General features: G+C 37.4%; 1 protein-coding gene across 3 annotated transcripts; it reads left to right on the top strand.

Annotated features, from left to right (window-relative positions):
- Positions 1-1,152: 1,152 nt before the first annotated feature.
- On the top strand, positions 1,153-12,215 carry LOC125748465 (phospholemman-like). Of its 3 annotated transcripts, none has more exons than XM_049024606.1 (9): positions 1,153-1,449; positions 2,666-2,768; positions 8,902-8,947; positions 9,289-9,324; positions 9,649-9,675; positions 9,854-9,928; positions 10,507-10,543; positions 10,897-10,943; positions 11,322-12,215. In XM_049024606.1, the coding sequence occupies exons 3-9, from the start codon at positions 8,914-8,916 to the stop codon at positions 11,339-11,341; spliced, it is 276 nt and encodes a 91-aa protein (XP_048880563.1). In that variant the 5' UTR covers positions 1,153-1,449; positions 2,666-2,768; positions 8,902-8,913; the 3' UTR covers positions 11,342-12,215. The 3 variants fall into 3 exon arrangements, with proteins under 3 accessions (XP_048880563.1, XP_048880562.1, XP_048880561.1); XM_049024605.1 differs by having other exon boundaries at positions 2,704-2,768; XM_049024604.1 differs by lacking the exon at positions 2,666-2,768 and having other exon boundaries at positions 1,159-1,449.
- The last annotated feature ends 9,993 nt before the right edge of the window (positions 12,216-22,208 follow it).

The following is a 22,208-nucleotide window of genomic DNA, read 5'->3' on the forward strand; positions in this document are numbered from 1 at the left end:
GCTACCTAATCACTGACCAAATTCAATTCAATGTGTTTATTGTTGTAGCTATTAGATTTCTTGCACAAATTCCATAATCATTTCTCTTTATACAGGGAACAAATGTAAGGGAACAAAGTAAGTGTTCCTTAGTTTGCCAGTTTTGCTATTCTCTTGTATTTGTTTGACTGTTCACTTGTAAAGTTGTAGTAATAGTACAGTTATAGTAGTAGTAATAGTTTTTAAAAAATAAATAAATAAATAAATCTCCTCCACTATTCAGAAAAACTGATGAAGAGGCCGGTCAGATTTAAACATCTCAAGAGGAACTTGCCATTGGCTGAATATATGGCAATGGAAAAAAAAAAACTCAAGAGAATGGATCCTACAACTATCCAGAGGAAGCGTTGGTTCCTGGCGTTTGCTGGGGTGTGACGAGGAGGAGGGGAAAGTAAAACAGGCTGTAAAGATATAACTCTACTTAGTTAACTTTATAGGAAGTTTTCAGTGATCGGTATGACTCATGAATCTGGAAAATTGTGAAACTAATAAAGGATTAGATGTGTTTATGAATTCACAAGTTAGAACAGAAAAGCCCAGAAATTAACATTAAAAACAGACAATACTATTACCACTTACTGTATAATTTGTTATTTTGGTCACTTCCTTGCATTTAATTTTTGGACCATATCGTTGAATTAAATTGGAAGGACGTGCCTAAAAAAACAACGATGACTGAATGTTGATACCACATTAATAAAGAAAACTCTTTCCTATTTAAGAACGATCTTATTTTTTATCGTGGAAGTTTGCATTGTTCATAAATCTCATATAATTTCAAATGAGACATAAAATTATTTCAGATAGAATTTGGTAGCTGCCACAAAATTACATGATTCCATAAAGCTGCTGCGGGCATTAATAATGGTAAATGCAATGTTTATTATGAAGAACAATAGCAAAAATGACGATCTACGTCCATGTTTATAATTTCTATAATATTACGAACATGTGTTTAAAAAGTTCTTGCAGATTTATGCTTTGTTAGTGAATGTGCTAATTCATTTAAATATTTTTCTTTATCCCCACCATTCATGGCCAATTTTGAACCTAAATCAAGGAGTTTTTCCAGTCTCTGTTGCAATAAAGCTAGAAAACAGCTTTGTCGTTCTGTTGTTATAGCAGGACGTCTTTTTCCGGTCTAAAGCAAACCGAATAGCAGAATCGTCGTTTTGGGACCTTCATGTTGCTGGGATAAGCGGAAGCTGGCAAACAAAGAATACCCACCTCCACTTCAGCATTGTGCTTCCTACAAAACTCAGCCCACTTGCAAACTGAACTAACCTGTTGCTCGTCAATAAGAAGGGTGTCGGCTTCTGACTCCGGCAAAAGATCCCGACGTTTCAATGTTAGAAGGTTGAGTCTTATTTTTCATTTTCTGATACTTTCTTTACTCTCTACCCTTTAGAGGTAAGTGCTTCTTTTCTTTATATGGATTAATTTAATTTTAATTCCGATATTAGCTATTATTAACTGAAACGAGACAATATATGTTATGCTTAATGCGCATGTCTTTGCTCAGTACCGTATTAAGACTTTACGAGGAAATCATTAAGATATAATATATTTTTGGGAAAAAATGCGTAAACAAACTGGTGAAACATTAAACTGAATCGTTACGCGATTTTTAACTGTTTACCTCGAATCCGGTAAGTTTCCTGAACAGTTTGCAGTTCGGCTAACATCTTTACGAATTTATTGAAAGCTCGTAGTATTAAAGTAATCTGTTATCCTGTAGCACACACACACACTATATATATATTGTATACGGAGTGGCTGCTGCACTACCTTTTCATAGTAGTGAGCATTGTTTTAAAATACGAAGTTTTAAGTTTCGACAAAACGTGTACACTCCGAACATACGTTTGATTTCGGATTACGTATGACACGTTCAAAAGATGGCGTCAAACGTATGTTGACAGCTGATTTAAGAAGATGATGTTGCGATCTTTGAAAAGCGTTATCACGCCACGCAGCAGAGGGTTTTCGTGCGCAAGTTTCATTTTGATATTCGGAAACGGTTCATTTCTAAGTGTACTTTACGTTTAAACAGCCTTTTTACGGCTCCAGCTGGAATCCATCCTAGTTCCCAAACAAAAGGCACAAAATCTATTAAGTCTAGTTGATAGGTCGTGTTGTTTTTTCGTTTAACTTGTATCGGTAGGCTGCTAGCTAAAACACCTTAATATAGCCTGTTTATGCAGAAGGCGTGATATTTCACTTAATAATGGTCACATTGTTCTCAAATGATGATGCTGGTTTATCTTCCATCCTGAAACCGTAACCTCTTCAAATCCATTTTAAAGTAAGGAGGGAGTACGTTTTGTTTGCTTTTATTCATTAAGTTAATATTCATTAACTTTTAAGAATGTTTGCGAAGAGGTAATATTTTTTATTTTTCCCTTTGTGCAGTTGTTGGCATTATGTTGAATGTCAAATGAACTTTTTAACAATATTTGCCAGTAGTCTATGGGGTATATATTGTAGTGGTTCGGCACTAATACAAAATGTTTACTAGATTCATTATTAGTGAATTCATTTTTTCTGTGGATTTTGGAATAATAATAAAGATGTATATATTGTGGGTGAGAAGCCTATTTATTAACTAATGATGTATTTATTGGAGGTAAAGACTGGGAAAACTGTAAGCCTAACTTTCTGCAGTGGTTTGCCGGAGCATAAAAGCCCCTCAGAAAAAGACGTCATCTCCAGAGGTTGCGGGAGGAAGCGTGAGTCACTGCTGTGTTATTCCAAATGTGCTCCCTAGTTGAGCCATGAAAAAGGCTAGTTAAAGCATAGCTCATAGCAGTTTCCAGCCTTATAACATTTTGGGCTGCTTTTCTGGGATGAACATTCACCACCCTGGATTTAATGACAGGGAAAGGATTGCAGAACTTGAAGGCGGTTTGGGTGGTAGACAACAAAAACAACATACACGCATAATACACAAGTCAACTCCAGTCTCATTCCTCCTTCATAAATCTGACCAAACCAGGACAAAAAGCTATTTGGCAATAATATGTTTCGTTATTTACACATTAGACATACTGTTAAAAAAATAAATAAGGCTTAAATGGCTCCATAAGTCATCACATCATTAGAGCATTTCCATTTTATTGTGATGTTTATTTTTTTTTTGTAGCGTTTACTCTTAATTCCTCTTCACATTTCTTATAGTTTACGAAAGCAAGGCACTTTAAGCAGGAATCACGTTCTTAGTAACTGGTGATTAGTTGAATTAATTTTAATCCCGAAGATTTGCTTCAATATTGGATTACTGATATGAAACAAAATAGTTCTGTTTGTGATGTTGGCATAGAAAATCATTGTTCAAACGGGTTCAAAGAAGGTGGGCTGGCCTGCCTGAATGAAGGTAGGAGTGGTTTGTAACAAACCTGTCCCTTAGAGAGGGCCTCAAGTTGCCATCTGTGAACAGGAGGGAAGCTTCAGAAACAAACTGTTAATATGCCCGGCACACACATTCTTCATAGAAGGTCACAGAATGATGGTTCAAAATCAGTTGAAACAATGTTAATACCAGGATTTGCATACTTAAATTTACAAGTATAACCTGTTTAGAATGGTAGGCGAATGTACAATGGGTAATGCACCACAAACTGCACAGTTGAGCATGTTAAGTATGGACCTATAGTGTAATAATTTGATGTATTTGAACTTATAAGGGAGTTTGAAATTTTGCTATAAAATAATTACCTGCATTTTTGTAAAATGTATCATACTGGTACTTTTTCAAACAGGATTAACAGTTCAATGATGTTAATCTTTTTTTTTTTTTAACTCTGGTTTGGTTAATTTTAGTAATGGGGCATGATGCACGTATAAGAAAATCAATTAAAATGTAACCCTGTAAGGTCATTTTCCTTTCAACTGTTTTTACAGTTTTCATCCTTTTTATGATTTCTTCAAGTTGTATTCTACAGAAGAAAGACAGGACATCAAAGAAACTGGCCAGCAGATGCATGGTTATAGGAGAGCTGCTGGTCCGGGTACTGGAGGGTGACTGAGAGCTACCCCATTTATCTGTAAATACTATACCAAGGCATTGTACAGTAAAGTGGTCTGACTTTTATTATACATCAGTGGGTGTGGCAACAGAATTGGCAGGCTGCAGTTCCTAATTTAGCTGCAGTCTGAATTCCATTGTCAAGTCACATCATTTGCTGGGCTTAGCCTTTCCAATTATGGTTAGTGACAATGTAGGACAAAGAGTATGGATCTCAGCAAGGGCGAACTGTCATCACAGATGTCTGCTTATAAAATCATATCAGGTTATGTGTCTAAAAGGCTTGCATATTGTGACTTATGAACATAAGTCCTGTTAATCACACTCAGTGACCACTTTATTAAGTATCTTTTTTAACACAAACCGGTGTTCCTCCAAACAGCAAATTATGTGGCTGCAACTGAATATGTACTGTATGCGGTCAGTATCAGGGGGTTCATTTACAGTGCAAATTAGCTTTAGGGTGGCTAAGACATGTGATCTAGTGATTCTAAACCTAGTGTAGTGGTTCATTCCAGACATGCTGGCACCAGCATCCCAGAGAAAGCCACTGTTTTGAGATTTTTTGTGTTCTGCAGAGGTTACAGAGAATGGTATGACAAACAAAAAAAAAACATCTAGCCACAGGTAGTTCTGTTGCCAAAAAGATCCATTTTAATGTGAGGTCAGAGGAGAATGTGCTGACTTATAAAAATGAACAGCTCATGGGTATGTTTCGCAGTAGTTCCCCTTGGCAACTAACATAGTTGGAACCATTCAGTTGCATGGTTACAACTAGGTAAGTTGCTTATTTGTTAACATTGTTAGCACTTGTGCTTTTGGGAGTCGTACCCTTGTACAACAGTGGTGAGCAAAAAGGTCTCCAAACACTTGTGATTCTGGATACAGTAGGGGGTCCTACCTGGCATGCAGGTGTACCTAATAAAGTGGCCCCTGAGAGAGTATGTTGCATAACAGGAGGTATTATTTTACTGTGGAGTTATAGAAGGATCCAAGTTTATTAATTTTGGGGATTCTAGAACATCCTAACTGTAGATCCATTTACGTCTCAACAAGCTCTCATTTTTAATGGCCAAAACCATCTCCTGACTTACTCATATCATGCTCGTTCGTACTGTAATATAAGATGATTGCAAGGGTTCAAACAGGGCTGTTTAGTCATCATTGTGCTGTCTTTGGTTTGTAGGAAGCAGGGCTGAGGCATAATATGAGGTGGATAGACACATGTATCTAATACTGCAGAGAGTTGGGACAAAAAACGAATTCTAGCCCACTTTAGGGGAACTGCAGAAGGTTGTTGCCCTCAGAGTAACAGACTTAGCATAGGGGGGAATTGGTCCACGCAGGCAGTCTTACTCAATCTCCCTGGAGCTCGTGCTGGCAAACATTTGCTCTGTAACATGATGCCCTTTTCAAAAGGCAAACACTATCCTGCTCTGTAAAATGTTGGCTGTCTTGGAGCCTTTCCCACTTGCCTCATTTGTTTCCACTTTCTGTAGTGTCTCAGCAGAACAGAGGGTCAGAATGTGGAAGATTTTTCTTTGTATGGCACATTTGTTTTCATAAAACTAAATTTTATACTGTAGGAAAGCTTCAAGGCTGATTTATACTACCCCAGCATAGATTCTATTATAAATCAACCTTCAGTCTTGTGTTCAAATACTGAAACTAGAAACTGTAAACTGGATGAAGTTTAAATAGCAAAACGGTTGAAGAGGCATGGGAATATTTTAAAAGCACATTGTTGCAAGTGTAAGAGGACTTCATACCTGTTTCCAGCAAAAACTAAATCTAGGAAACTACAACCAAGGTGGTTTACTAAGTAAAACTAAGAATAAAGTCAGGAGGAGAAGGGCTCTCTTCCACAAATGGAAATTAATGATTTAAAAACTAAGCAGGAGTATCTAAGTCTACAGGTTGAGTTAAAAAAACATTAGACTCTCTAAGAGGAATGTCAAAAGAAAAATAGCACTGGAGACTAAGGATACTCCAACAGAGCTCTAAAAGCTGAAATCACTAATTTTCAGGATAGGAAGGGCCTTATAATTGAAAATAAAAATGATATAGTAAATGAGTTTAATGATTATTTTATACGGGTGTTCACTGTAGAGAACATGAGTAACTTACGAACATTTAGTATGAATTCAGTGTCATCTTTGACCAATATATGAATAACTGAGGCTGATATAGTACAAAGCCTAGCTAAGGTCAAAATAAATAAATTGCAGTGCCCTGATGGCATCTTACCTATAGTATTAAGAGATGAGTGATATTCTTAGCCAGCCTTTAACTTTAATATTCCAGACATCATTATCTGCGGGTGTGGTACCTTCTGATTGGAAGCATGCTAATATAACGCCCATATTCAAAGGGATAGAAGTAATCCAGCAAACTATAGACCAATCAGTTTAACTGGATGCAAATAACATTCTGAGGGATAGCCAACATGGATTTAGGAGAGGTATATCCCGTTTAACTAATTTACGTGAGTTACTGAGGAAGCTACAAGAGAAATTGATCACAAAAAGGCCTACAATGTGATTTACTTGGATTTTCAGAAGGCCTTTTATGTTGTCCCCCACAAACGGCTCTTACTTAAGCTCAAAGCTGCAGGGATTTTAGGAATTGTAGCTGCTTGGATCAAAAACTGTTTAACAGATAGGAAGCAGTGAGTAGTTGTTAGAGGCACAATGTCACAGTGGACCTGCGTTCGTAGTGGGGTACTACATGGTTCAATTTTAGGACCACTATTGTTCCTAATTTACATTAATGATATTGACACCAATACATACAGTAAACTGGTTAAATTTGCAGACACCAAAGTGGGTGGTGTAGCAGATATTGATCTAGCAGCAAAGAGGCTACAACGGGATCTGGATTTAATTAGCAACTGGGCTGATACCTGGCAGATGAAATTTAACGTAGATAAATGTAACGTAGTCCATGCAGGTAGTAGAAATATAAAGTACAGATATTTTATAGGTTCCATTGAAATAAAGGTAGCTTATTGCGAGAAAGATCTCAGTGTGTATGTTGATGCTTCCATGTCCCACTCTCGCCAGTGTGGCGAAGCAATAAAAAAGGCCAATAGGATGTTGGGTTACATCTCTAGGTGTGTGGAGTTTAAGAGAAGGGAAGTGATGCTAAGATTATATAATTCCTAGGTAAGATTCCACCTAGAATATTGTGTGCAGGTTTGCCATCTAACACTAGTATAATTTTTCTGTGTACTTTGTGGGATTTTAACCACCAGGCTCTACGGTATTAGTGTTTCCTTTTAGCAGTACTAGCAGCTAGATATTTCTGCATAGTGTCTCTGTGTAAGCATTAACTGATCAGCTTTCCCACCGTGAACTTTTATGTTTCTAGTACAGTTTAGTGTATTCAGTATGTAGAGCTCGTCTATTTTACACATTTTAATTATTTTAATTTAAGTGTCATATAATGGGTACAAGCATATAATATGTTCACATTATTTTTAATATTTCTGAGTGCTTCAATTTTAAAGTGGTTCTGTCCCCAGCTCAACCACAGAATTCCATAATTCTGTTGGTTATTCCCTCACCTGCCTGCCCACCAGCATCCCCCCCCCCACCCAACTCTTTTTCCTAATTCTCAAAAATGTACACAAAGGAATACGAGTATCCATGTAATTGGTGTGGAAAGATTCTGCAAATTGCCATATAATTGGAATGTGCAATAAATGAATTAGCATCCTTTCAGACCTACACATCACAACAAGGACTCTCAGAATTCAGGTGGAAACACATTAGCGTTCATATTTCAAGGTCATCCATCCAGTACTACTAGAAATTGTACAAGTTGGTGAGTGTGGGACAAGTATGGATTAGATTGCTGGACCAAATGACAGAGCGGTCCGGGGAATACAATGCTGTCATTTCCGACAGCACCACATATACTAAGATAACTAGTGGGTGGTTGCAGGTTTATGTGCAGACGTTTGCATCAAATCCTTCAACATTGATATAATTTAAAAAGCAATTTGTTTACTATGAATGACTCCTTTGGGAATGTCCAGAGGAGACTGTTACTCCTCTGAACTGTTACTGAGTTCAGAATATGAGCGTGAGACCAGTCTGTGGTGCAGAGGATTTACAGTGTGAACTCTACATCCTCAGCAAGATGCTGCCTCCTTTTCAGTAGCATTTTACTAAGCGTGTTGTGATCAAAGGAATGAAATGGCAGTACCCTGGAAATGAAGATTAATTTCAGTCATGGTATTCACTGCAAGTCCTGGATATCTCCCCCCCCACCCTCTGCTCTTTCTGTCCTTGATAGACATTTCAATATGAAAACCTAGGGTGGTATTCTTTATAAAGGCATACATAATAGCTGTGAACTAAATCATTCCCCAATAAAGCACCATGGAAATTTACAGGAGCCTTGTACCAGAAGTGCTACAGATTTTTTATTTTTTTTTGGGGGGGGGGGGGGTGGAATTCATTTCTAATATAATAAATGTTAACTTTTCATTTGTTTGGAACTTGTAGCATTTTTTCTTTCTGTATTATGATCTAATTTCAAAACTGACCCTCTGCAAATAGTGATCTTTTTCTAACCATAATATTTCATAATTCAGGGAGCATTATGGAGTAATTTTATGTTTTATTGGGTTATTTTAATGAGGTAGTTCAGGATCTGCATGTACAGACATTTGTAGTATTGTGCCAGTATCAGTGTTTTATGCAGACTATAGAGGGAGTAAGACAGCAGTAATTAAACTGCTTTACTTAAAGGAGTATTAAAAGCACAGTTATATATACTCTTTATGCAAAATTTCCTTTGTCTTAAGTTTTAATGTTGAATTTCCCTTCCAGATACAGTTCAAGATGGCAAAGACAGCAGCCCTAGTCTTCATTACACGTAAGAAGCATAATATCACTGCCTTTAATATTACTTTTTAATATCACTGCTTTAGTTGAAGGCAAAATTGTTCTTTCTTAATAGTGATTCTTTCATAAAAAGACACAGAGCAAGCTCTATACTCTGTCACTGCAATGTTATTTCAGCTTCTTTCAAGAAATGGTAGGTATTCATTACTGTCAGTAAATTCAGGATCAGAGAGTAGGAGGAGCCCTGTCGGGTACACAGCAGGGTGGCGGCAATAGTGGGGAACCACTATATTTAAACCCTGGTCACTGTTCCAAACCATGTGATACTAAAATCACTTAAAAGCCTTCTATCTTTATTCTTTTTGCTTGCAGTTTCTACGATTGTTTTTGCTGAGGATCCAGAGCGATGTATGTATTTAGCATTTATTCCATTGTGTCCAAGACCACACAGGTGTATTGTGTGTTTAGATAGGAATATAAAACCAAATGTATTAAATCAATCACAAGTCACAAGATTTCTTTGCAAGCTGTGTTTTTTTTTTACAAAATTTTTAAGTCCTGTGATAAAATACAGTACACATGAGAGCATCCTTAATAAAAACAAGCAAATAACACTGGATTGGTGAGGCAAGCTGTCCAAAATACACTTACAAAGTAAACTGAACTGTAAGATATTTATAAGTAATCAGTGATGTTGTTTTCAAAAGCTGATTACAATTGTTAACCTTACAGCATCCGAAGACGATCCTTTCACCTTTGGTGAGTCCTTTAAAGCTTAGAAAATGTTCATATATTCTCTGTGATAATTGTCTGAAGTACTATATTGTCATTTTTCTCCTATTTTTTCATAATTTCTCTGCCTTCACGCTATTTACCATTATACGTCTTATATTTCACTGCAGCCGCGAATTCTTATGTGAATGGTTTCTTGCTGTAGATTATCACAGACTTCGTGTTGGGGGTTTGATCCTCGCAGCAATCCTGTGTCTGATCGGTATCACCATTCTTCTCAGTGAGTATTTTTCAGTACAAATACACATACATAAGGACATGAGCACTTAAAATAACAAACAAAAAAAACTACATTTCGCATTGTATAAAAAATTTAGAAACATACATGAAATGTATTTATGAACATATAGCCATGAGTTAAGACTGGGCTGAACAGAAAACTAGTTTTAACAAATTTTAAAAATAAGTATTTTGACATCTAAACCAGCTATTATAAGCACATATAAAATGTCATTGATGCAACTTGTTGGTATCCATTTGAATGTAACTTCAATGCTTAATGAATCTGGTAACTGCAGTTTTCAGAAGATTCAGAAGCCAATTTTCCTTCCACGATGTATCATGATAAATTATTCTACATTTAGCTTTGCTCAACATTTGAAATGGTATGTATCTGTGAAAGCAGTAGTGGAGTGGGGGCACTGTAACAGACACATTGATGTGGAGTGTGTCATTGGTACAATCATTCTTTATGGTAATTATTATCATTTTTTACATACAAAGTCCTTATAATTGCACATAGGGACGCACACATACAGTGGCAGAAGAACTGCAAAAGTAACATTTTTGTCTTTGCAGGTGGACATTGCAGATGCAAATTCAACCAAGACAAAAGGTGAGTAGTATGACCTTTGCAAACCAAGTAAAACTATTTCTTTACTTTTCTTTTACTTTTGCTGTAATGCGCTTTGACACGATGTAATGTGATAATGCGCTATACAAAAATAAAGCTAAGGATTTTTTTTTTCTAATTTAACGTTATTGCTTTTACCTAGAGAAATAAGCAGGGGCAAACCCTGAATGGGATACTAATACATCTACACAAAAGTTACTGTAAATGTGTTGGCCTAAGGCCTTTTTTTTGTCATTTAATGGCAGTTATTCATGCATGGATAATGGAGATTATAGGCACCTGAAACGTTTTCCTCATTTAGAAAGAATACTGTTTATTATTTGGTCCTTACACAGGAGAAGAACTGGTAGCAGTGCAGCTTCACAGATGCTCAATGACCAGGGTGTGTATAAAGGATCTATACTTGTCTATCCTCGTTTCAGTGATTTTGATTGGCTTAAAAAATGTCATGTGACAAATATGACCCAATCCACAGAGAAGCATGACCAGCACTTTGACTATACTGAGACTGTACTGATTCATAGTTTCCAATACTTAGCATAGTCTCTAGGGTAAACAAGCCTTGACTTGTTCTTATGTACACAAGCGGAGGTGCTATCTACTCTCCTTGGAAACTACTTTCCATATTTGTCATTGATAATGGGGCCATATAAATCATAACCCAGCTAAAGATTCAAGGCATGGTGTTTAAAATTTGCTTTCTTGTATGCTTGCAAAACTGCTGAAATTAAACCACACTGATGAATTCTTTACTTTTCAGGTCGATCCAGCGAATGCTAAGAACCAAGTAAAAGACTGTTTGACAGCAGACCATTATCGCTGAAGTTAAATAATTTGAAAGCAAATGTCTAACAGGGTGGTGTCCAATTCATTTCTAGCCATTGGTTTCCAGTTGAGTTGGGGCTGTGTTGCCAAGGGAAGTGTCCCTTGTGGACATGCACATTGTCTTACCTATGCACGTGTACTGCCCAGCACTTACGTTGTAAACATTAGTAACAACCGAGCATAAGCTGCCAGAATTTAAAGCCTGAAAACTTTTTTTTTTAAACCAAGAAAGTTGTTTTTCTGATTTGTTTGTCCTTTTAATTTAAATCACCCTTTTTGCTTCATTTGAAAAGGTTACATACAAAATTGCTATATGGTATTTGTGTGTTCTAACATTGTGGCTTATATAGAGGGGAGAAAGAGGATGAATTCCTGGTTCTGTTACTTTTAATAGTTGAAATGCATTACGTGGAACAGTTAGAAATGTTCTAGCACCACATTGCATAGAGAGCTAATAATATAAATAAGCATTTAGAGATCTACACCTGCTACCATAAATATATATCAATTGTCAATGATGCAAGTAGTTCATACCCGTAAACAAATAATACTAAAATAAAATAAAAAATCTCATGTTTGATGAATCTGGTAGTTAGAGGTTGAATGCTTTGCCATGTTAAAGAAGCATTGCTGAAGATTACATATTTAATATGACTTAAAGGGTAATTGATGGTGCATTCAAAAGCACCATCAAGAGAGAAGTGGTAGTGGAGTTGGGTGGTGGGGCTATAGCATACATGCTAATGTTGTAGAACTTTGGAGATCCTATTATATACACGGCCATTGTGTGGATTGTTTTGCTACTAATAAACTTTTAAATTAAGGGAAATGCAGAATATCCCATGAACCCTGACCAGGATGAGCACTTTGAAATGGATGGATTTTCAGAATGTTACCAGAAATATTTTACCCTGCATAAGTTAAATCTTCTAAAATAATGAATGCTTCTTCAGATTATTTAAAATCAGATCTTTTGGGGGGTTTCACAGACTACTGTTCATTCATAATTTTTACCATGTTTTGGGAATACATTACATAATACATGGGTGAACTCTGAGTTCAGTACGTTTATTAATCTATACAATTCCAGATGCATTTAAATTTTAAGTGCACCTCCCAACCACAATTATGCTGCTTCATTCAGTATATTTTTTGAAGTTGTATAATTGCAAAAATATAAAACCCATTTGAAAGCTTTGCTTGAAATGAAAAGATTAAGCACAAGAACATTTCTTTTTAGTACTTGCAGGGTTTTATAAACCAATACCTTTGTTCTGTCAACCAACTAGCGCCCCCTAAGTAATAATAAAGCTTTCAAAACATCGCCATAAAGGGTTAAGAAATTTGGAATTCCTAAGTAGAACAACAGTAGCTCCTCTACCAAAAGTCCATATTTTAACAATTCCTCTTTAACGGGTCTCTGTGATAATGCAATTAGGACAATTTTTGCTGTTTCCCTGTCTGATTCACAATAACTTCTATCACAATAACGTATACGTGCCGCCTCATGGTAACATCAGGTAGTCCCACGAAGCACCAAGGGCACTTTTCCACTGGCATACAGGAATGGACCTGTACTCAAGCCATACCACAATAAAAGAGTAGTTACAGTGCGGTTCCAGCTCACTTGAATTTTCCACTGCAGTTTTCCAGTGCACTGCACTGACAGGTCAGCTTGGTAAAGGCCCCACTTGGAGTGCATCAGTGAGGTAAAACCGAAAGACGCTTATTTGTTGTTCCCATGGTGCATATTGTGATTTACTATGTGCAGTTATTTAATTATTATTTATTATTGCTGTTTGGCAATTTCCACTAGCAAATCGAAAATCACCTTGTTATGGAATTATGCTAGCGGAATTAGTATTCACTTGCGTATATTTACATTGAAATCAAATTTTTTAAGTAGGGGGATCGCAATTATAGAGTCCCGAGATTCGGGAATGCACTGGTACATAACAATGTGATATACTACTAATAATTAATGAAATACAGAATATACTCTCCTTCAGTTAATTCATGCACAGTACACCGTTATCTCTGTGCATTTCCACCAGTCATAAGGTGGTGAAGCAACCAGCTCAGTTTGGTTATTTCTTAATTTTCTCTTAACTCTCCAATTTGTTTCCCAAAATGCTCTTAAGTATATCTTCTGTAAGATATTCATAGGTAAGGTAAGAAGACTAACGTAGTTATGATATTATTTTGTCTGACACATGAATAGAATCTTCGTTAGCTTTCGTCATTGCACTCTGAATGCACACCCCTCTAAATGTCATGGTATATGAAAACTTTGGTTTACAAGGTTGAATGAATCGACACTGCAGGTTCATTTACATATGTTTAATATATTTTCCCTTAAAAAGCACCCTGCAATAGTCCTTCGTAGTTAACACTTGTGGATGACATGGCTGGGAGGAAATTCCGACAGAATGAAGGGAACTATATTGCAACCATAACCGCTAATGCCCTCTTCCTCGCTGATGGGCGTGGGCTTTTACCAGACACTTGGGCTGCGTAATACCCCTGCTTTCAAGTCATGTTGGAAAAATGGTAAATATGAGATGAGAACACATGTACACCACTAGAAAGTCATATTTACTAGTGGGAAACTCTGGATTTTCTTTAAACTTTACGTTCCCGAGTTGGGGGCTTGTCATTAAAACAATCATGATGGAGGCAACGGATAGCTCCACTGCAAAAGGTAAATTATTTTGAAAATAGTAAATTTTATATAGCATGCCATTGCAAAACTCTAATGAGTTTTGAATGTTGAGATTGTTATTGGAGGAGATAGTTATTAAATGGTGTGACCATGAAAAAAAATTATCTCAATATTTGATATATAGCTGGTCAATTGCCTGCTGTTTCAGCAAGGGATTATGAATATGGATGTTTTGCTATGAATGCGTTTTGGCATTTGAAAAATATAGCAAAACAAAAAGTAGCGTTTTTATCACCTCCACTTTGCTCCGAGTTCGCCACTTGAACACACGTTATGTCGTAATTGTGATTTCCTGGCTCCCTGGTTGGATTTTCGAAGTAGAACTTGAAGGCAGCATATATCGTCACGGTTCTGCATCACGAGATTTGAAATTTCTGGCAGTAATATTGCGAAAAAGAAAAGAAAACAAAAAGGACAAAATTACCTGAAATATACTATGACCAAATAGAACTTATCTCCCATTAGAATGTCTCACATAAGTTGGTGCTGTTGCCAGTTGTGTCAACATTCACAAAATAATGCTGACAAATGTAGTGTGGTAATTGCATTGTGCAACTCTACCGGACACGTAGCAATGAAGTGGTCTGCCTGACCACAAAGAATATTTTTGCATTTGGTTCCGTCTTTTGGCAGGGGAAAGGCAAGTCCGGTCGACTTCCATGGACTTGGATCCAGGCACTAAAGAATTAACCTGAGCTGGTTAGTTCATCCAGGCCACCCACTCCCCTCTGTGATGCTCTCGCCTGGATTGATGAGTCTGGCTATCGATGCAGAGAGCTAGGTCGATTAAAGTGCACCTCAAGAGAGGTTAACTTCTTAACTGTTTTATCCCCTCAGATAGTATGTGATAAAATGCATCCACTTGTGCCTTCTTAACCAAGCCACTTGACACTGCTCTGGTTTGAATGTCAGTGACGTTTTCATAAACAGATCGGTTCCCCTGGCACACATGCTGCCTCTCTTGAGACCCACCTCATTTCCTCCTCAAAAAAGGAAAACTCTGCACAAAGGGAAGTGCCTAATCCCAAGTGGTGGTAGTCCACTCCCTGGTAGAGCCAGTTAATAAGGTTATAGACTTCATGTGACCGCTCTGTGGGGAAAGGAGTGGGCTGAAGTTCAAAAATGAGAAAACACTAAGACAGGAATGAGCGGCATGTACCCAGATTCCCGCTGTACTAACCTGGAGGTGTTAAGGTTCAATGGCATGTGGCAACGTTAAAGCGGAGGGGCAAACCAGATGCAGACGCTACACCTGAGTAGCCAGCTATGTCAGACCGGCGCTGAAGGACTACAAACTCTCATGTATGGCTCCCTGTTCTGTTTGGTGCCAACCCAGGAGTGTGCCCTCCTTTCCCAGGGCTTCTGCCAGCTGTGGGATTCTGGAAGGATCTACTGGATCCATTGGCGGATATATAATACAAATCTCAAAAGAAAATATTTTTCTGACATGCATGGTGTTAAAAGTAGGAAGGCTCAGTTGAGAAGGCAACAACAGAACTAAGTATGACATCTCTCTGTGTGATCTCTGAAAAAACAATTAAGGTAATATGATTTTGGTATATATTTACAAGATTAAAATGATTGTGCCAGTTATCTCAAAAGTCCGCCACAGCTGGGGACCCACGTGGTTGTGGTTGGGAACCCATAAGGTCAAGACTAGGGTTGTCACCACTCCCTTATAATACAGGATCATATTTACACACTTCACAGTTATTTTATGCTAATTGATTTGTCAAAATTTCCTTTATGATGTAGAATTAACATGGCAGAAGAGATAAGATGCTTTAACTAGCAGAGATACTTTAATTATTTTCAGTTTACTGTATGAAAAGACAAGAATATTAGGCAGACTGTGAAATGTAATCATTGCCCAGCTTTCTACTGCTGTAAATTCAATGAGCAACCTGTCCAAGCCCGTAATAAGAACATTCCTGCACAAAGCATTGGAAATAAAGTAATGAAAGGACTATGATGTTTGTCCATGTATTTTTATTTGGTAAATTGGGGATTTAATAGTTTTAGATTTATAGTTTACATCAAAAGTGAAGTAATGAATAGTCTCATTTACTTCTGAAAAGGAATGACAAGTAATTTGCAATTTACTAATACTAATAACTAATTACTTTTTTTGAATAACTACCCCAGCACTGTTGATAGACCTTTATTCTACTGTATGCAAGTTACAAAGTGACCATGAATGATGAATGATGCTGACTATTTCAAAAAGTACAACCCAAGAGATGAAATATTCTATATATTTAGCAGGGGTGCATGAAGAAAGACATGAAATGAAAGAACTAACTGACCAGCTGAGGGAGCTTAACTATCTTATTGATCATTACTACATGTGAAACACAAATCAGATGTCTTATAGATCATATTAAAACAACAGTGAACACTAAATCCTCACAGTCTTTTTTCTTACATATCATTCCATACATGTTGTGGAAACCCACATATAATACAACTCAATCTAGAATTTGGTTATGTCCCTCTTCATTATTTCTACTTATTGCATATTATTATGTATTTCAGTGATAGTTTGTATTGAGTCATTCTTTCAACTGAATATTATTCATTCTTTGTATTTATATATAACCACCCATTGAACCTTTTAATTATGTGTTATGTGGTGTTCTTGACCAGATTGCTGCTTTTGTACATGATTGGCACCATACATATTTGGCACCATATATAATTGTTTAGTTTTACAATGCGAATGACATTATCTTACACATCCTATGAGAATTGACCTTGCAACTGCATTGAACAACCACCAGGTGGCAGGAGAGACATACAAAAGACCAATAAAATATTTCTGTCATAGCAAACAAAGGGTTAAAAAGAACACTAAACAACGTCAATTTTTAAGCAAGCTTGGAAAATTCATCCTATGTCATATTCCACACTTTTTACTTAATAATAATTAATTATTATAAAAATGTGTTTTTGACAGATTTTTAAATATATCAATAGACACACCATGACCAGTGATCTCAATTCAATCCTTGTAAATAATATATAAAGAAGACCTCAGATACTCATGGTACAAGAAAATATAATGGCTTTTCCAAAATGTAGGTGTGCACAATTGATGCTCAACTGGGAAATACATTATGTTTTTCAGTTTATAAGCAAACAACAAAAGTCTTTCTACATGATTATAAATAACTGAAGTACAGCAACACATTCAGTAGTTTAACAGCTAACAAAAACCTTCCTACCCTTGGAAATACAGTGCTTCCATATGGGCTGACACAAAAGCAAACGGAACTACTGGGATGCTTATGCCTAAGTCTATGACTCAGTATCACGGTACCTCTTGACCGAGATAGACGTGTGAAAGCTGTGTTCCTGTGTTCGGTGTGATTTTTTTTGTACTTTATCTACAGTACATTTAATGATACAGTAATTATTGCTCCTAAGAATGTTTGCAGTGATGGTAGTAGACAAAGAGGAATGGAGTGAGAGTAACTGTAGAACTTAAAAAGGAAATTATATTGAGACTTGAAGGTGTGTCTGCTCTTGCATTGGAGTATGGGATTGTCATTTATTTTAGGTTTATTGCTTTGGTATGTGCAGTTTTTCAAGTGTGTTTTAGTTTTATACTAATTGTTAATGATTTGTATCATTAGTTAGGTAGGTAGATATTATTTGGGGGTCTGGAATTAATTAAATTCATTTTCATTATTTTGTTACGAGCTCCAGCCCAGGGTTGGAGCCTGACAGAAAAGAAAGGGAAAGGGTAAGGGGAGGATGAGACAATCAGGGATCGAAAAAGGGGACACGAGTAAACAAAGGGGTATTTTTTTATTTTTTATATTTTATTCACATCACACGGACACATTACAAATCACCTGGTGCAAGAAGACTTCAGTGGCCTGTACTAAGAAGCGGGGTTACTGGTTTATCGGGGTAACTTGTCAGATTTAAGGTACGATTACCACAGTTTAAATGGACTTCATGTTCATTCACTTACATTTTACCCAGACTACCTTAAATCCGACAAGTTACCCCGATAAGCCAGTAAACCTGTTTCATAGTACAGGCCACTGGAGCGACTACGGCCAAAACAACAAAGAAAAATCAGAAAATCCAGTAACCAAAAACCGTCATACACAATAAATCAAACCAATAAAACAAACCAGTATCAATGAAGGAAATGAGCAGAGCTCCCGAAGTATCTTGTCCTCGGCTTTTCAGGTCGAGGAGTCGGAAGTGACGGATGGTGCATCGGGCAAGTCGTTGGCGGGGTCTGGTCAGTGTGGTGGAGCAAAGGCCAAAGGGAGAGGAGACTTGCTGTGGGTGGGTCTGGACTTGCAACGGCACGTAACAATGGGTTGCATTATTCTGCATTTGATTATTTCTCTCTGAGTCTGCCTTTTTTACGACATTGATGTCGAACAGAAGAATGGTGCATTCATTTTTCTCTCAGAACTCGGAAATTCCAAGGTGGGTGGCATCACGTCTGACAATCTCCCGTTCCAGCTACCACATCTCAGAACAAACATGGCTGCCTCCATGAACACGCTGCTGTGTGTTGTTGCTTTATATTTTAGCAGATTTAGCTGAGATTATTTTTTCCGAGAGACAAACAAAAAACATGAACTAGTCAAACCACATTAAAAGATTTATAAAATATTTTAGTACATTCATAGCGATGTTCTTTTTTCAAGAGGCAAACAAACTACAACCAAAAGACACTAACAAGTCTGGTAAAAATCTGATATTGCATGCTAGGATACTGTTTATGGTCATAATATGGCATATTCTCAAAAACGAACACGTACAATTACATTTATAACTGTTAAGACATTTAACAAAATATACATTTTTAAAGATTTATCAAATAGAATTACTATTGAGTGTGTAAGCTGCCATGGTGAAATTACGTCACAGGGGAAACTCGGACAAGAAAATGGTGCGTTCGTTTTTCTCTCAGAACTATTCCATACTCCAACTACACGCTGTGTAAAGAAGTGCTTCCTCAATTTTGTTTTAAAATGTTCTCCCGCTAATTTCCACTTATGCCCGCGAGTTCTACTATTTAAACTAATACTGAAATAGCTATTTAGCTGAACAGCATCCAGACCTGTTAGAATCTTATACACCTGGATCATGTCCCCCTTTAATCTCCTTTGCTCGAGGTTAAACAGATTCAGCTCAGCTAACCTCTCCTCATAAGACATTCCTCTAAGACCAGAATTATTCTCATAGCCCTACGTTGCACCTTTTCCAAGGCAGCAATGTCCTTCTTATGGTATGGTGACGAAACCTGCACATAATATTCTAGGTAGAGTCTTACCAAGGAATTATATAATTGTAGTATCACTTCCCATACATGCCCATACCATAACACTGCCTCCACCATGTTGACAGACGATGTGGTATGCTGTCCCCATCAGTCTGGCACAAGGTGATCTTGGTTTTATCTTTACAAAGAACTTTATTCCAATATTTGGCCCTCCTGTTCTTCAATGTTGCCAGTTTGCATCTATAGGTAAATCCTGTATTTACATGAAGATGTCTCTTGATTGTGGACTTTGACAGTGATACTCCTACCTCTTCAAGAGTGCTCTGAAGTTGGCTAGATGTTGGGAAGGGATGTATCTTCACCAAGGAAAGAATTCTGCGATCATCCACATAAGTTGCCTGCTGTGGTCTCCTAGGCACTTTGGTATTGCTAAGCTCACAAATGCGTTCCTTCATTTTAAGAATGTACCAAATTGTTGATTTGGGCGCTCATCAAGTTTTATCTATCTCTCTGACGGTTTATTTAGTTTTTTTCAGCCTAATGATGGCCTCCTTCACTTGCATTGACACCTCTTTGCACCTCATGTTGAATTCCAGTGAATAGCTACCAAATGGAAATTTAGTGCTTAAAGTCAACTCCAGACCTTTTATCAACGTAATTTGTAATGGTGTAACGAGAGAACAGGCCACACCTGACCAAGAAACTGTGTGTCACATATCCAATTACTTTTGAGATTCTGAAAGGTTAAAATAACTTTGCCTTTTCTAGACCCTGGGCGTCAGGAAATAAATAAACGTAGGTATAGAAAATGTGTATATATTATACAAATATAATCGAAAAAAAATTACTTTCCTGAGAATCACAGTATATAAGAAAGGCAGTGAATATTCTGTTTCTTATTTTCTGTTAGTCTTTAGTGTTTCCCCTGCTTCCCTCATGGCTGCATAACTCAATGAGCTCTTTTGAATTTTGATATTTTGATCTTTATCCTGAAAGTGGTTGAAGTATTAATCCAAAAAACATTCTCCTGACAATCACATTGTCTATATTTTATACAGATATTAGTTAAAAAAAATACTTTCCTGACAACATTGCAGATTCTCAGCATTCTTTCAACTATCTTCCAGATGTAATCACTTGGGATATTTCTCCAACAATACTGAAGAATTTTCCACAAGTTATGGACACAAGTTGGCTACCAAGCACAGGGCCCTTCTAATCCAGTGATCACAAGAGTCATTGTGCAAACATCAAGATTACCTGTTCTGTTCTTCCTCACTGGAGCTTCTCGTAAAACAACTGAAGATATCATCCAAGAAACCTGAAGTACCAGTTCTCTTTTAAACAGGGTAAAGAAGAAGGCCAGTGCATGGGAGGGCCATTTGTTCTGTTCTGTGATATTGAAAGTAAGAGGCACGTGGCAGTTATTATGAGTAGAGATAATGTGAGATATCAACAGGTTGACAGATGATGCAATCCCCTCTACTCTCCACTCCACCCTCACTCACCTATACAAAGAAGACTCTTACGTGAAAAAGATATTCACAGACTTTAGTTCAGCATTCAATACCATCATATCTCCACAGCTAATACAGAAAATGGACCAGCTGGGCCTGAACACCTCGCTTTCCAGGAATTCCTTCCGAAGAGACCACAACCAGCAAAAATACATCTGGCATCATCGCACTGAGCATGGGGGCACCCACATGACTGCACACCAAACTACAGCACCAACTTCTTTTTCAAGTTTAGGGACAACAGCACAGTAGGACAACAAGAATGATGAGACTAACCACAGGAAGTAGGTGAACCAACTGGCCTTGTGGTCAGTAGCAACAATCTCTTCTTTAATGTGGACAAAACAAAGGGGACCATCATTGACTTAGGGAGATTGCACACCCAACACTTCCCACTACCATAAATGGTACTACTATGGAAAGAGTGAGCAGGACCAATTTTTTGGGGATGCACATCACAGAAGACTTCTCCTGGTCAAAGAACACTGCTTCACTGGCGAAAAAAGCCCAATAACACCTCTACTTCCTCCGCAAATTAAAGAGAGCTTGTGCCCTCCTTCTATCGAGGCATCACAGAAAATAACCTGAGAAACTGTATTACTGTGTATTTTGGAAACTGTACCAATAACAATCGAAAAACAGTTCATAGTGAACTCAACAGGAAAGATCGTTGGAGCCCCACTCCTCTCCCTCCCTCTATCTATCTAAATGATTGTGAATCCACCACGTTTTGCACCATGATCCACTTTTTGCACAAAGTATTTAACTTAGTTTAATTTTATTTTTGCATACATGTATATACTTGAATACTTGTGTCTGTCTTGCTTGTTGTTTTTAGTGCACTCACCATGGGGTCTGAGAGTAATGTGTCAGGGTCAGCACCTGTTTGTCCCAGTTGTTTGTGTCTTCTCCCCATTTGGCCAGCAGGTGTCGCTGGCCATCCTGTCCTTCCCATTCTTAGTCTTTAATGTTTCCCTTGCTTCCCTCACAGCTGCATAACTCAAGGAGCTGAGCATGCGGCTACCTGTCAACCCCTCACTCGTGTGATCAAATCCTGCCTCCTCTGTTTTTGTACTTTTTGTAGATTTTGTTCCCTGGTGTTTCATTTGTATGAGTTTTCTAGTTCTTGTGTCTTGTGATTTGTATTCGGTTTTAGTTTGTATGCTTTGTACTCATGATTGTGTTTTACTTGTCATTCCCCTAGTGAAGACTCTGTTAGTTTCTGTTTTGAGTTCCTTGAATTAATTATGTTTCACCTGTTGCCTGTTCTTGTGCTAATTCCTGTGTGTTTCCTGATTGCTTGTTGTCCTGTACCCTCTCTGATTGGCT

The sequence above is a fragment of the Brienomyrus brachyistius genome, chromosome 9 (genome assembly GCF_023856365.1).
Source record: "Brienomyrus brachyistius isolate T26 chromosome 9, BBRACH_0.4, whole genome shotgun sequence".
Classification (NCBI taxonomy): Eukaryota; Metazoa; Chordata; class Actinopteri; order Osteoglossiformes; family Mormyridae; genus Brienomyrus; species Brienomyrus brachyistius.

Bases quoted from the DNA above. Each gene is read 5' to 3' on its own strand.
- LOC125748465 (XM_049024606.1), top strand. From the start codon at position 8,914: ATGGCAAAGACAGCAGCCCTAGTCTTCATTACAC. The intron at 9,929-10,506 runs GTGAGTATTTTT...TTGTCTTTGCAG, and splicing joins CGGTATCACCATTCTTCTCA to GTGGACATTGCAGATGCAAA. The intron at 10,944-11,321 runs GTGTGTATAAAG...TTTACTTTTCAG, and splicing joins ACAGATGCTCAATGACCAGG to GTCGATCCAGCGAATGCTAA.